Source organism: Neomonachus schauinslandi, chromosome 14, assembly GCF_002201575.2.
Source record: "Neomonachus schauinslandi chromosome 14, ASM220157v2, whole genome shotgun sequence".
NCBI classification, from domain to species: Eukaryota; Metazoa; Chordata; class Mammalia; order Carnivora; family Phocidae; genus Neomonachus; species Neomonachus schauinslandi.
The window spans coordinates 86,367,039-86,383,190 of record NC_058416.1 but is presented as its reverse complement, the minus strand read 5'-3'; the positions used below and the strand labels follow the sequence as shown (position 1 = coordinate 86,383,190).

The 16,152-nt window shown below is 44.8% G+C and overlaps 1 protein-coding gene across 1 annotated transcript; it reads right to left on the bottom strand.

The window, feature by feature from the left end:
* Positions 1-1,549: 1,549 nt before the first annotated feature.
* On the bottom strand, positions 1,550-7,118 carry SNRNP35 (small nuclear ribonucleoprotein U11/U12 subunit 35). Its single transcript, XM_021698512.1, has 3 exons — positions 7,092-7,118; positions 4,491-4,519; positions 1,550-2,412 (listed from the first exon to the last, which is right to left on the bottom strand). Exons 2-3 carry the CDS (start codon positions 4,509-4,511, stop codon positions 1,669-1,671), a joined length of 765 nt encoding a protein of 254 aa, XP_021554187.1. The 5' UTR covers positions 4,512-4,519; positions 7,092-7,118; the 3' UTR covers positions 1,550-1,668.
* Positions 7,119-16,152: the final 9,034 nt, after the last annotated feature.

Sequence of the window (16,152 nt, the reverse complement as noted above, 5' to 3'; positions counted from 1 at the left end):
ATGAAGCCTGAATGTCAACGGTTGGGTCTGAGTGTGCCTATTTGTAATCCATCCATGTTCTGGTACCCAGGGTTGATAACCACTGGCTTGGACAATGTAAACACCATGACTGGATTTTCTTCTGATGCTGTCTCGACACACATGCTTCCTTGATGTGGAGCGCTCTTTTAGCTGAAGTACCTACCAACTCTAGCCCATAACACACTTTTGGTGCCATAATAGAGAGCACTTTGTGAAACCTGAGTGAAATCAAAAGGGTGTTCCTGCACGGCTGTTTTTGAGATGTGGGAGATGGTAAAATTCTGCACTGGAAGTTTACAAAGGAAAGAGTCTATTTTTTAAAGATTTTATTTATTTATTTGACAGACAGAGAGAGAGCACAAGTAGGCAGAGAGGCAGGCAGAGGGAGAGGGAGAAGCAAGCTCCCCGCTGAGCAGGGAGCCCGATGTGGGGCTCGATCCCAGGACCCTGGGATCATGACCTGAGCCGAAAGCAGCCACTTAACCAACTGAGCCACCCAGGTGCCCCAAGAGTCTATTTTTCTAAAACTGTTCTAACAGCTAACAGCAGTTTTAAGATAGAGCAGGTTCCCTATGTAACAAGATTCATACTCCAAATGCAAAAACCTAGTCGTGAATATGTTGAGTCTTGATACTAAGTCATTTACTTTGCATGAAACATCTTGAATTATAAGAACCTGAGCTTTCAAAGATACAGCCATTGATAAAACAAAAATGCTAAGTGTCACTTCTGTGAAAATCCTGTGAAGAGCATGGTACTTTTCAAAGCCCTCAGAAACTAAGGTCAATATATCCAGCCCCCAAACAAATGGGAGGCCGGATGTCCAAGAGGGAGAAGACAAATCAATCTATCAGAACCAGACAGAAGCCTTTCATAGATTTCTCTTCATTTCTGTTTCACGCTCACTTCTTTGGAGCTTCACAAACCAGAGCCCCAGAGGCCTGCAACTTTGGTTTTTCATTTTAAATGCCAGCCTCCCTGCCCAAAACAGGGAAGAAAAAAAGGCAGTCAGCATTTGGCTCAAGAATGGAGTTATATTTGTTCAAGAGTAGCTGGTTGCTGACCCAGGCCACTGCTCACACTGGTTTTGCTATGAAGTTCTGGACACTCTCCCTGAATTCACTTTTCTATCCCATTTTTATTTCAGCTCGGCAAGCCTTTACACTATAGATACAAAGATGGAAAAGATACAAGTTACTCTGACCAGATTCGGGTTTCCCAGGAGTCTGAGAGCAATGCAAATGATTTTTGGTCATCACCTCTTTTTGCCAAGCCCCCAAAATGGTCAATTCCAACAGATAGGAGAGAATCAAAATCACAAAAACAATTCTTTACTGCCAAATTAAAAGAGAATTCTCTACTGCCACATGCCCTTCTGTATAGATGCAAGTGAGGACAAAACTGTCCAAGTTTATTAAATAATGGGTCCTTAGAACAACAAGATGAAGAGAAATTCATAATACCAGCATGTTCAGCTTGAACCTTGGTTCCAGACCGAAAAGAAAACTTACTCCAGACCTCATCACCATCAGCAAATTTTATTCAAGCACTGGACATAGTTTCAAACTGTATAAAAGCAACACAGATCTCTCTGTGCTTCTATTTATGCTGTGTCTTCGTCTGGGTTCTGGTGGTGGTGGTGAGCCTCTATTTACTTCGGTCCCTCTTCTCCCTCCCCTTGGCTCTGTCATCTCTGAAGTCCCTCTCTCTCTCCCAGTCACTTTCTGGCCACACCCTGGTTGGCTCTCTGTCCTGCCATCTCCTCTCCCGGCCACGGTCGTGGTCTCGGTCTCTTGTCCGAGAGTCCCAGTGTCTTTCTCGAGACCGAGATCGCTCCCGCTTTTCCCTTTTTCCCTCTCTGTATTGGTCGTTTTTAACAATTGGCAAATTAATGGGTTTTCGAAAAGGCCGATCACGCCCCCCAAATCTCAGTTGCCCGGATTCCTTTTTCCCCCCCAGACCTCCTCCAAGTCGCCGAGGGATCCACCCTTTGAGGGTCCTTTCCAGTTCATAGTCCACAAATATCTCATGCTGGTCAATAACCAGGCCGTCTGCATCTCGGTAAGCTTTGATCAGAGAACGCTCCTCTTTGTATTCAATGAAGGCATAGCCCTTTGAAAAGCCAGTGACCAAGTCCCTCACCAGCCGAAGCCGCCGGATGTCCCCATAGCGGGAAAATACTTCCTTTAACTTCTCCTCTTTGGTCTGCAAGTTTAGTCTTGCCACAAACAGGGTGAGGAGGGGGTCTCCTGTGACGCCTTTGTTGGGGGTGTATCGTGCCAACATTGCCCTCCAGACGGCGCGATCGTGTGGGTCTTCATCCGTGCCATCAATGCTGCCAGCTTTAAGCGGGTCATACTCCTTGGCAATGGGCATCCAATCATTCATGTTCTAGGAAGGATCACAGCAAGCCTTTTTATGTAGCACCTATTATGAGCTACTCATTTAATCCTTACAGCAACCCCACGAAGCAGATACTATTATTCACTCCTTCTTCAATAGGGAAGGAAGCAGGACCCAGAGCCTGAGGCCTCCCAGCTACAAAGTGGGTGGAGGAGTATCAAAGCCGGACAGTGGGGCTCCAAAATGGTGTCACCCACCGCTCCACCCTCCATCCCGGGAAGAAGCAAAGGGCAATGTGCTTGAATTTGATCCATCTGTGTATCATCCAATTTAGTCACAGCAGGACACTTACCAACCACATAATAACATGGCAACATGGATCAAAATCCAGGCTCGCCTTTCAGACTAAAATGGTCATTGGAAAACCAGCCTGGGAACTGCTATGAAAAATGGTGTTTTTAAAAACTCTTTACTGCCAAAAATTTCAAACACGTACCCATGCAGAGAATGGCATAGCCCTCCACAAACTCATCCCCTGACTGACCAACACGTGGCCAGTCTTGTTTCATCTGTGCCCCACTTAGATCCCCAGTCTTAGATTCCTTTGAAGGAATTCTAGATATTACATGCTCATCTGCAAATGTTTTGGTATGCGTCATTAAAAGATAAAGTAAGGACTTTTTTTTAAAACACAAAACTACAAGGGAAAATGGTGCTTTTGATGTAGTATTTTGCAATAGGTAGCAAAGCTAAAACTACAGTGACCCAGCAGCAGCAGGCTCTGGTTCAAAAGGAATATGGGATTTCTTCCCAGTCCCCTGGCTGATAATCTGTTCATGCCTTAAGGTATGGGAATTGATTGCAATGGTGATTTTAGCCCCACAAGCATACTGCAGTTGTCATTCATTCTGATACAGGATACGTTTTTTTTTGTTTTGTTTTGTTTTTAAAGAGGGTGGGAAAGTTTAAGTTGAGAGGAGAGGCTGATAACATGGTAATTGATTCACATTCTGGTGAATCTGCTGGGATAATAAATACAGTGCTTGCCAACAATTCAGACACTGCTACTGCTCACATGACCACCTCTATAAAACGTTAGAACCATTACTGAAATCTGTTACCTTAAAACCAGGACTCCAGGTGCTTGGCTGGCTCAAATCAGTAGAGCATGTGACCCCTGATCTAGGGGTCATGAGTTCAAGCCCCAAATTGGGTTATAGAGCTTACTTTTATAAATAAACCAACAAACAAACCAGGGCTCTGTCAAATTTATATAGTAATCTCATTTATAACATCTTTCCATGATATTTATTAAAATATCTATAATTTTCCCCCTCTTACTCATATTTTCCTCAAGGATCTTTTTGCTTTTCTTTTTCTTCGGTTGATGGGTTATGTAGGGGGAGTGATTATTTATGGGGTGCACTATGGAATTATCTTGCCAGTAAAAAGACCAAACACAGAATAAAATCCAAAGTCAATGGCACTGCACTCAAGACCTTTGACTGTCCCTTAGCCTCTTACCACAGTCCATGCAAAATCTATTTTACCCAGCATTGCTCCCCACTCCTGAAATGTGCCCTAATTCCCCAGCTCCAGGTCTTTCCCTGTGCAATTTCCTCTCCTGGGAACACTTTCTTCCTTTCCACAGCTCCACTTACGGAAATTCTATTGGTCCTTCCAAGCCCAGCTTCCAGCCTCTTCCCCAGGAAGCAAATTTATCTGTCCCACAGCTCAGGGCACCTCGTCTGTAATACCAATTACATTTCCCCCCTAACACACAGTAAACACTCTTTAGTCTAGCGTATGCTTTACTTTATCTCCAGATTCTAGGATACTTCCTGATGAATAAGGAGGAACTGAACCAACTCCAGTCAAAATTCAGTGAAGTTCTTTTGTGTCCAAATCAGACAAAAAGGATGATTTTATTGAGAACTGAGAAGCAAACCAACTTTATACTGTCTGCCAGCACACTGTAAAAGGAGAGCATATATGCCTGTCATCGGTAACCAGCAACTTTGGAGAAGGCACCTCTGGTATCCTTATTGGTAAAAGGATGATAAAACAGCGGGAGCAACGAGACGAAAGAGGATTTCAGTCCCGTCTGGGTGCTGCCTCTCACTCACTTTGTGTCTCTTCTCTCTCATGGCTGGAACTTCTCCACATGAAAAAAAAGAAAATAAGAGAGAGCACTGTGTTGTTTGACTCTCTCCCTGCTCTAGTATTCTCTAACAATTCCATTCTACTGGTCCTACCATTCTAGACCACATTCCCTATACCTCCATCACAGGGCTGCAGGGAAACACACACACACACACACACACGGACCATAATAATCATAGTTAACTTGTACTGAAGACTTAGGAGGTGCCAGGCACTAATGCTAAGCACTTAATTCCCCTCACGTCTCAACACTGTCAGGACGGAGGTTCTACTATTACTGTCATTTCAGATGAGGACGGAGACACACAAAAAGCTTTCTTTTGTCCCAAATCACAAGGCTAAGAAGTAGCCTTGCCAGGGAGTTACATTCAAGGGCTTTTACCACTCCAGAACTTGACTTGAGCTCTTAGTATTTTCTTAGATGGCTGTCACAAAATATAAAACTTTGAAGATGGGGCTAGCAACAGCGACAACAACAAAAACCAAGAGGATTCTGTGTTTTTGAGGCTGAGGAAAGAATCCCTTCCCCATCCAACAAGAAAAGGTCATAAAAGATCCATCAAATAAAACTGATATTATTCTACATAGAACTCCTTTCCAAAGCTTTAAGAATTATTTGATGTAGCAAAGACATTAGGGTTCCAAGCCAACAGCCAAGAAAGTATTCTTGAAACATCTTTGGTACAAAAAGGTGGTTTTATTAAAGCACGGGGACAGGACCTGTGGGCAGAAAGCTGCACTGGGGTCATGAGGAGTGGCCCATTATATACTTTCAAGTTGGGAAGGGGTTAGGGATAGTCTAAGTCTCTAGCAATTTTGGAAGCAAGGTTTCCAGGGCCTTGAGGGGGCTAGCTATTGTTGGGAAAGTAATTTATTACTGTCTAATAAAACCTTAGTCATGAGACCCTTGATGTATATCGGTGGGTCATATGCTTGGGGGATGATTGCCAACACGTACCTTGAGGGGGGTAGAGATGAAGTTTCCAAAGGAAGTTTTATATATTAAAGTAGACTTACAGGATCCTGAGGTTTGGGCTAAGACTGCCTTTTGCCTTTAGCAAAGTATCAACATCAAGGCAGTTGAGCCCCTAGACGAATGTCACTCTGCCTGTTTCAAGGACTTGTCAGTGGGCTGTAGGTAGTAAGGAAATTTAATAATTTTTCTTCTGCCTTTGTTTCCCACATCATTCTTCAAATTAAAATTTGAAGAGAATTACAAAGGAAGAGTCTGAATTTTGTTTCTCCTTCATGGGTATACTATCAATACTAAATGCCAGGGTGCCTGGGTGGCGAAGTCAGTTAAGTTGTCTGCCTTCAGCTCAGGTCACCATCTCAGGGTCCAGGGATGGAGCCCCACATGGGGATCCCTGCTCAGTGAGGAGTCTCCTTCTCCCTCTCCGTCCGCCCCTTCCCCCCCCCCCCGCTTGTTTGTTTTCTCTCTCTCAAATAAATAAAATCTTTAAAAAATACTAAATGCCAAGGGGGGTTAAAAAAAACCACACAGGGGCGCCTGGGTGGCTCAGTCGTTACGCGTCTGCCTTCGGCTGGGGTCATGATTCCGGGGTCCTGGGGTCGAGCCCTGCATCAGGCTCCCTGCTCGGCCGGGAGCCTGCTTCTTCCTCTCCCACTCCCCCTGCTTGTGTTCCCCTCTCTCGCTGTGTCTCTCTCTGTCAAATAAATAAAATCTTAAAAAAAAAAAAAACCACACACACACACACACAAAAACTAAATGCCAAAAGAGCAGCAGGCTTCACGGCTTCTCATTCATCTTTCTGGGAGTATTCCCTCCGTTGCATTATGTTGAGATTTCCTACCGTTTCTTTGGATTTTTAGATAAATGTCATTATTTCATAAATGGGAATGAGATGTGAAAGGTGAATGGTGGGGAATGAAGGTGGATGGGGAAACTAATCTTAATTAAAGACAAAAGTGTGAAAGTGAACAAGATCACAGGATCGGAGACAGAACACCGGGTTTAAGACCTAGTCCGTCCTTGGGCAAAGTTTAAGTCAACTGTAAAACGTAGCTACAAGCCACTTCACTAGGTTTTTGTGAAGATTAGGTAAGACAGTGTCCGTGAATGTGCTTTATAATTAGAAATTATACAGCTCAGTTATTACGAAAACGTCCAACAAAGCGTGCCTCCCCTTACTAAACGCCGAGTTTAGAATATTCCCGCGCTTTGTATCCAAGTTAACTGAAGTCGGACCCGCGGAGCGCTCTGGAGCATGCGCAGTGGCGCCGCGACCGCGAAGGCGGAAGTCTGGGTGGAAAAGCCTATATACTCCCAGTAGCCCCGCCGCACCTCAGCCTTGACCGAGGGCCCTCGAGGCTGCCCCCCGCCCCGCACACCTCTCACCATCTGAGTGGGAGAGGGGGAGAAGAGGCCCTTCCTCCACCCGAGCTATCGCCCCCGCTCTCCACACCACAACCCCAGAAGGGCTCCCCCTTTGCCAGGCTTCAACATGGCGGCCCTTACACGAGTGGACGCACCGTCCGGACCGAATTTCCCTCGTCCTTCCCGCTGGCGTGGGCTCTGCTGCCACCAGGCCGCTCCCACTCACCTCAGCAAGGCTCGGGCTTCCCTTCCCACCTTAGCCAGCGGACTCCACGGACTCGAAGCGCCAGGCGATTCCTCGCGCCTGCCTGAGCAGTCCTTTATATTGGAAGAAGCAGATTCGCCACGAGCAGTGTTTCTCGTTTTTTGCTTTTAAGAAATGTAATCCACGTGTGTTGAGCCTCGAGGGTGTATCATCGCCGAAGAGAACGGGCTTTCCGTTTTTCGAACTTTTTGCGCGACGACAGAAACTGCTAAATTGAACGATTGAGTCGAAAGACTATCGAATGTGCGGTTAGTGGTCTGGGAGGAGCCGAACCGTTCGCCTTCCGTAGAGAAGGGATCTGTCAGCGCGGCGAGATTGTCAGTTCTCAGGCTCACTTTGGGAATCGGATTATGTTATGGTGTGTTCAGAGGATGCGTGTGCTGGTTCACACTGCAGAAGAAAAGCGCTCAGGGAAGGGTTGACAACCCTGACTCCATCTTGCATCAGCCACCATTTTGTGGAGTTCTCCGAAGAGCAGCCCCTCTCGGAATCACGATAAACATTCTGAGGTTTGAACACCTGGAAAGTTGCCTGCGTCTCACACACCTGAGCAAAAAAAGCCAACCGATCACTCGGCAACCCATACCAACGGAAATTTCTCCCACGCTGGGGTAAACAAGCCTTAAAAAACGCCTCTAGGGACGGGCACACCAACTGAGTTGGATGGTGCTTCGCAGTTTGCAAACCTAAATAAAGAGTTGTCTCCTTTTTCCTCGCTTTTTCTTCGCTCATAGGCTCGCTCCTGAGGTTTTTCCTTAACAGTTTGGAGCAGCCGAGGAAAAAATGTGAAGCAATCTAGGCACCTGCTGCGGACCTCCGGACCTGCCAAAGTGAGCACCACAGCCCCGCTTTGCTTCTCTTAGGGTGGCTCCTGTGATGGGGGGGTGGTAGTGACAGGCATGGTCCTTCATATCCCCGACCTTCCACCTCGGAAGAGCTCAGGAGACTTTTCTTTCTTTCCTTTTTTCTTTTTTTCTTTAAGATTTTATTTTTAAATAATCTGTACACCCAAGGTGGGGCTCGAACTCACGACCCTGCGATCAAGTCTCGTGCTCCATGGACTGAGCCAGTCAGGCACCCTGAGACTTTTTGGGGGGGGAGGAAATTTCCTCACTTCAGAACTGTTAGCAGTTCAGGGGAGGGTTCCTCTAATACAGAGTGGGTACCAGTCTCTCAGAGCTTTTGATGATCAGCCTGCTGATTGTACAGATAAAAACTATGGCCCAGGGGCACCAGAGTGGCCAACCATCTGATTTCAGCTCAGGTCATGATCTCAGGGTTGTGAGATGGAGCCCTGCCCCAGGCTCCTCCTTCAGTGGGGAGTCTGCTACTCTCCCTCTCCCTCTGCCCTCCCTCGCTCGTGCTCACTCGCTCTCTAAACAGATAAATAAAATACTAAAAAAACTATGGCCCCGGGAGCTGTAAGTTTCCTCAACCTGGGTTCAAATCACAAAGTATCATTTAAAACTTCACTGGCCTCCTTGGGGCACCTTTGATATCCCTAAGTTGGTGTATTTAAGAGCACAATTGGAAAGGTGAAGCTATCATACTTCACAAAATCAATGGAAGCCTATTTTCAATTGGTACTTAGAAGCCCCCAAAAGAACCTAGTCAGTCATAGCCTCTGCAAAGGAAAAAAACTCAAAGAAAGATGAAAACAATTAGAACAACTCAACACTGAATCAAAAATTACTCCACATCTTCCATTTCCAGTTCTCTGTCCCCCACAGTATGCCTTCTATTTCCTCTGCTATATGCAGATCTTTCCAAACTTCCTTTTTCCCCTCTGAAGTTTCTCCTTCCCCAGCCCTGCCGCCATCCATCTTCCCAAAACTAACATCATAGCACCTTTCAAAGTCAAAGTTACTTGTCCTAATCCCAATAATCAGGTCCTTTCTTTCACGTCCTGGTCCTAAATAGAACTTCTTAATCTTGCAAAAGACTTTCCTAACCCAAAAGAAAATTCAAAAGAGTTCACCTGACAATCAATTTGGACTATCAATGCCCTTAATGCAGGCCCTTCTGACTTTTACCAACTAAAAGGCATGCTCGTTGGACCTCTACAGGCCCAAGAATGGATAAATAAAGCTGGATAGGAAGACCCCCCTGCAGGATTTTAAACTTCCTCATAATGAGGCCCTAGAAAAAACTTCTAATATAGCTGCAAATTTAATCAAAATGATTCCCCATATGTGGGCACCTCAAATAAATTAGAAGGCAGTACAAAACAAAAAAGGAAGAACTTGTTTTAGAGTTTTTTGATAGATTCGAAAAAGGTTTTGTCCAAAATTCTGGAACCCTTAGATTGGATAAAGGATCAAATTATTTAATTCAATGTTTCTAGAGGACTTCCTTTTTTCAATCTTAACTGTGGTCAGACAACATGACCCTGACCAACAGACCAAAACTCCTCGTGATCTAGCCACCACCACTAACAGATTGGCAAAGATGATCGGCTAATAACAAAAATAAATTTTAAATAGAACAAATGGCTAACCTTATGGCTCTCCAAACGGCAAACCCCAAATCCATGTCATAAGTTAAAACATCTGGGCACGTCTGGGTGGCTCAGTCGGTTAAGCGTCTGCCTTCTGCTCAGGTCATGATCCCAAGGTCCTAGGATCTAGTCCGTGTCTTGCTCAGCAGGGAGCCTGCTTCTCCCTCTGCCTGTAGCTCCCCCTGCTTGTGCTTTTGTGTTCCCTCTGGCAAATAAATAAATAAAATCTGAAAAAAAAAAAGTTAACGGGCGCCTGGGTGGCTCAGTCGTTAATTGTCTGCCTTCGGCTCGGGTCACGATCCCAGGGTCCTGGGATCGAGCCCCACATCGGGCTCCCTGCTCCGCGGGAGGCCTGCTTCTCTCTCCCACTCCCCCTGCTTGTGTTCCCTCTCTTGCTGTGTCTCTCTGTCAAATAAATAAATAAAATCTTAAAAAAAAAAAAGTTAAAACATCTGGCTCAACTGATAAAACATGTTTCTTTTGCAAAAACCTGGACATTTCAGGGGTCAGTAGGGTGAGCCACTCTTGATCTCAGGGTCATGAGTCCAAGCCCCACCTTGGGCATGGAGCCTACTTAAAACAATTATAAACAAAAATACCCTGGACCTTTCAAAAAGGAATGTTTGAAATATAAAAGATGGCTCCAAAAGAACAAAAAAATCTTGGGGTGCCTGGGTGGCACAGTCAATTAAGCATCTGACTCTTGATTTCCGGTCAGGACATGATCTCAGAGTCCTGAGATCAAGCCCCGAGTCTGGCTCCTCACTGGGTGTGGAGCCTACTTAGGATTCTCTCTCCTCCCTCTGTGCAGCCCCCTGCAACCCCACTCACATATGCATACATGTGTGCACTCACTCTCAAAAAAACAAAAACCAAAAAATCAAAAATCTCAAAAACAATTCCTCGATCAGATTAGAGATGTTCCAAGGACAAAAGGGGGATTTTTTTTCCCTTTCTCCTAGCAAACACCACCAGAGAAACTCCCATAACAATTCAGAATGAAGACGGTTTTATTCTTTTTTTTTAAAGTTTTAATTTGATTAATTAATTTATTTCAGAGAGAGAGTGTGAGCGGGGGAGGAGCAGAGGGGGAAGGACAGGCAGACTCAGCGCTGAACCCAAAGTCTGACTCGGAGCCCAGAGTCTGACATGGAGCCCAATCCTACCACCCCAAGATCACGACCTGAGTGAAAATCAAGAGTCGGATGCTGAGCCATCCCACCCAGGCGCCCCTAAGACGTTTTGCTCTTATAGACACTGGAGCAACTCCTTCAATCCTCAACCACTGATCTCATTTTCCAGTCCCTGGCCTCGAGAATACAAAAGCACTTAACCATCAGGGTCAGGGTCACTAATCAGCCACCAACTGTCACATTATCTCAACCCCTAGAGTTCATTCTTGGCACTTGACAAGGCAACCATTCCTTTTTATTGGTGCCCTCATCCCCAGCACTTTCTTTCATTTTTTAAGTAGACTCCATACCCAATGTGAGGTTCAAACTCAGGACCCCAAGATCAAGAGTCACTGCCCTACCAACTGAGCCAGCCAGGCACACACACCCCTCCAGGACTTTTGTTAGGAAGAAATTTTTTGCAGGCATACCAGGCCCATATTTCCTTTGACCAAAAAAAATGAAGTGCTGTTATATCTGCCTTCTCAATCTTCAGAATTCCTAACTGATCTGCCCAGTACTACCCTCCAGTAAGTCCACTGCCCACCTTCCCCGTTCCTAAATGCACTCCCTGATCAATTGTGGGTAACCTCTTCTACCAATATAGGACACATAACCTCGGCTTCCCTAATAACTATTCAGATTGATCCATTAAAGGCCTTACCCACTATTAAGTAATACCCTTTAAGCACTATGGCCATTAAAAGAATAACTCCTATTATTCAAGACTTTATCAACAAAGGATTGATCATCCCCACTACTAATCCTTGTATTACCCCAATTTTTCCAGTTAAAAAGCCCCATAATAGAGGAAGGCATTTTGTTCAAGACCTTAGGGCAATTACCAGTACAGTCATACCCTGTCACCCTATTATTCCTGACTCCCACATCCTCCTCTAATATACCAGCTGAAATTACTACGTTTTCTGTCATTGCCTTGTGCAGTGCCTTTTTCAGCATCCCTGTCAGCCCCCAAAGTCAGTATCTTTTTACTTTTGCATGGAACAATCAACAATACACTTGGATAGTCCTACCCCAGGAATATGCTAAAAGTCCTACCTATTTGCTGACCTAAAAGATCTTGATTTCCCTGGGATATCGACACTTTACAATATATAGACGATTTATTACTATGTTCTCCCACCCTAAAGGCTTGTCCCACTGATGCTCAGTGCCTTCTCAAACAATTAGCCAACAAAGGACACAAAGATCTAAAGATAAATTACAACTCTGTTCTGCTTCAGTCAAAATCCTAGGCCACCTTTTCCTGGATGGGCTAAAAATAGAACCAGACAGAATTACTACCCTCACCCAGTTCCCTCAACCCCAGACTAAAAGACAATTACAGGGTTTCTGGGTCTTGCTGGGTACTATCGTCTTTAGATTCCCAATTATTTCCTCACAGCTCAACCCTTATATGCCTGCCTTTGCAAACCTGATCCATGGCCTCAAGAGGCCCAAGATGACTTTATATCTTTTTTTTAAAGTTTACTTACTTATTTAAGTAATCTCTACACCCAGCATGGGGCTCGAACTCACCAGTCAAGATCACAAGGTCACCAACTGAGCCAGCCAGGCGCCCCACCTTTATATCTTTAAAACAAACAAACAAAACCAGCTCATCTTTTCCACAACTCTAAGACACCCTAATTGCCAACTGCCCTTCTCCTTGGAGGCCTACAACATCCCATAGGATATTATAATCTTCAAGTAGACCCCGTGGCCAAATGTTTATCTCCCAGACTCCATGCCCTAGCAACCTGCCTCTGTACTCATTACTGCCGCTGAAAAACTAATAACCAGATTCTCTCGTGCAGGTATTAGTTCCACATACACTTAAAACTCTTAGACTCCCGCCACACCCAACACCTATCTGCCAGACTTACAAAATTTGAACTAGTTTCCTTCCTCTCCAAGCATTTCAGTCTCTCATTGTCCTCCTCTCAGTCCTGCTACCTTATTTCCCTTACCCCTCAAAAGCTCAACTGAACACAACTTCATCATTGTAACTGACTCATTACTTACCCCTCAGTTAGACTTTCATGAAATTCCCTTCCCAAATCCAGATTTTATTTGGTTTACTGACTGATCTTACATTAAAAGATGATCAAGGGCCACCTGGGTGACTCAGTTAAGCGTCTGCCTTTGGCTCAGGTCATGTTCTCACGGTCTTGGGATTGAGCCCATGTCAGGCTCCCTGCTCAGCGGAGAGTCTGCTTCTCCCTCTCCCTCTGCCCCTCCTCCCTGCTCATGTGCTCTCTCTCTCAAATAAATAAATAAAATCTTTTTAAAAAAATGATCAATAGGGCGCCTGGGTGGCTCAGTTGGTTAAGCGACTGCCTTCGGCTCAGGTCATGGTCCCGGAGTCCTGGGATCGAGTCCCACATCGGGCTCCCGGCTCGGCGGAGAGCCTGCTTCTCCCTCTGACCCTCTCCCCTCTCATGCTGTTTCTCTCTCTCTCTCTCTCTCTCTCAAATAAATAAATAAATAAAATCTTTAAAAAAATTATCAATAAAAATACAATGCAGGACACTCTAGTACCACTGAAAAAATTATTGAAGCAGAATCTTTATCCCAGGTTCAAGTGGCCCAACAAGCTGAATTATATGCTTTAATAAGAGCATGCCAACTGATAATAAATAAAACTCTCATCGTCTATACAGATAGCAGATGCTTTTGGGATCACCCATGATTTTGGTAAGCTCTGGAAGCAGGGTTTCTAACATCCTCTGGACAACCCATAAAAACAAAACTTAGGGGCACCAGACTGGCTCAGTCAGTGGCGAATGGGACTCTTGATCTTGGGGTCATAGTTTCGAGCCCCATGTTTGTTGTAGGAATTACTTTAAAATCTTTTTTAAAAACCCCAAAACTTATTTATTTTTTTAAAAAATTTATTTATTTGACAGACAGTGCAAGAGGGAACACAAGCAGGGGGAGTGGGACAGGGAGAAGCAGGCTTCCGCTGAGCAGGGAGCCCGATGTGGGGCTCGATCCCACGACCCTGGGATCATGACCTGAGCTGAAGGCAGATGCATAACGACTGAGCCACCCAGGTGCCCCCCAAAACTTACTTATTAAAACTGCTTGACTCCAGGGCACCTGGGTGGCTCAGATGGTTAAGCGTCTGCCTTCGGCTCAGGTCATGATCCCAGGGTCCTGGGATCGAGTCCCGCATCGGGCTCCCTGCTCCTTGGGAGCCTGCTTCTCCCTCTGCCTCTCTTTCTCTGTCTCTCATGAATAAATAAATAATAAAAACAAAACAAACAAACAAAAAAAAACTGCTTGACTCCATTCTCCTTCCCTCCAGCTTAGCTCTTATAAAAGTTCAAACCCATTTCAAACTTGATAACCCTGAAGCCAAGAGCAATCGTTAGGCTGACCAAGCCACCAAAGATGTGACACTTCTGATTCACAAATATTCATCTGTATGACACATGGGACACAAATAAAATGGTCCTATGGGCACAACAATACTATTGGAAACCATCTCTAACTGTTGCCCAACTAATATTTCAAAATGTACAATTTGCTCCCTTGCACAATCCTGGGAAACCATATCACACTGTGTTAGGTCAAGTTCCTCTTCCTGAGGGGCCTTTTGACATCTGGCAAATTGATTTCATCCAGCTTCCCTAGTGGTAACGATCTGTATGTTTTCTCACAGAACTGAGGCATTTCCTTGCAGGCAAGCAACAGCAAAAGCAGTGGCCAAAAACCTATTAGAAAACAATCATTCCCAATTGGGATATTCCTTGATAGCTACACCGTGATTGAGGAACCCATTTTACTGGACAAATTGTCCAAGAGGTCTGCAAAATCTGGCCATCTTTCAACATTTTCATTGCACCTACCATCCTCAATACTCAGGATTGGTTGAACACTCTAATGGCCTAATCAAAACCCAGTTGGCCAAACCAGCAGCTTCCTTTGGTCCACCCCAGTCCAAAGCCTTGCCTCTTGTCCTTTTAAATCTAAGATCTGCCCCTACTAGAAAGACTCAGTTGTCTCCACCATCAAATATTGGCCTGAAATCATTCATGACCTCTGCCTGTTCCCTTGGTTTGACTTAACTGAAGACTTCCTTACTAACCCTTAGGCTTTAATAAGACTTGACACCAGGGCACCTGACTGGCTCAGTCAGTAGATGTGCACTCAATCTTGGGGTTGTGAATTTGAGCCCCACGTTGGGTGTAGAGATTACTTTAAAAAATAACATATTTAAAAAAATAATACTTGACACCCTATAGTCTCTACCCTTTGTTCTCAACTCCTATGCACATTCAAGATGAAAAACCAGTTAACAATATTCTTACTACTATGTTCCATCAAAGGAGGAACCCCCTCTGATTGGAATATCAGCTCCATTGTTAAGCTGTCCCAAGCCATAGCCCAGGAGACCCCCCCCCCCAAAGAATTGCTGGGTGTGTCATGACAGACACTCCAACCAAATACAAAATGCTCCCTCTTTACTCCTCTCCGATCAATAATTGCCCCACAGATTAAGATCATATGCAGTGCCTCTAATCAAATACCATTGCTCCTCCACCCCACAAGTACCCTAACCCCATGTGCTTTAACCTCTTTCCCTATTTTGACATTATTCCTATCCATAATTTCATTTCTTATGTAAGATATGTCCACCTGAGACCTAGTGTGGTCTCTACAGATATAAATCTCACTTTTATATTAGCTGATTGCTATAATCCATCAAGCTGCAACTATATCTCATCCACCTCCCCTAACGCTACTGCCCTCTGCCAGGTCATCCCAGAGCAGAAGATGAATAATGAAACTTACTATCAATGCTTGGGTCCAGTAATCTCCAGGGGAATGATTCATAAAAAGCCCTGTCACTGGAACCCTTGGAAGAGGTTTTGCTATAATCAAACCAATACCAAGTTCTAGCCTTACTGCAGGGCCCCTCTCTTCCCACTGTGCCACTCTTCTTTCCCAATCATCAGTAGCACCACTCTGGGCGATAAAACAGGAGCAATTCAATCTTGGTGTGCTCCTGAAGGGTACTTGTTCATCTGTGGTTGTCCCCTTAATTATCTTCCCCTATTGGCAACCCCTATGAAAAAATAACTAACCAAACCCTACCCTTCAAATGCATTAACTGGGTCACTAGACAGTGCATGCTAGGATTCATACAACCCCATCTGTCTATCATGTTGCCCACAAACCCCACAGTCCCTCATAGAACCAAAAGGGCTTTAGGTATAATAATTGCTAGAACTGGTCTGGCCATAGGCATGTTGGCCCCCTGGGAAGAATTTGCTTATCATGAAGCTACCCTGCGTAATTCAACAAATACCCTAGAAGAATTATCCCACTATATTGCTTTAGTCCT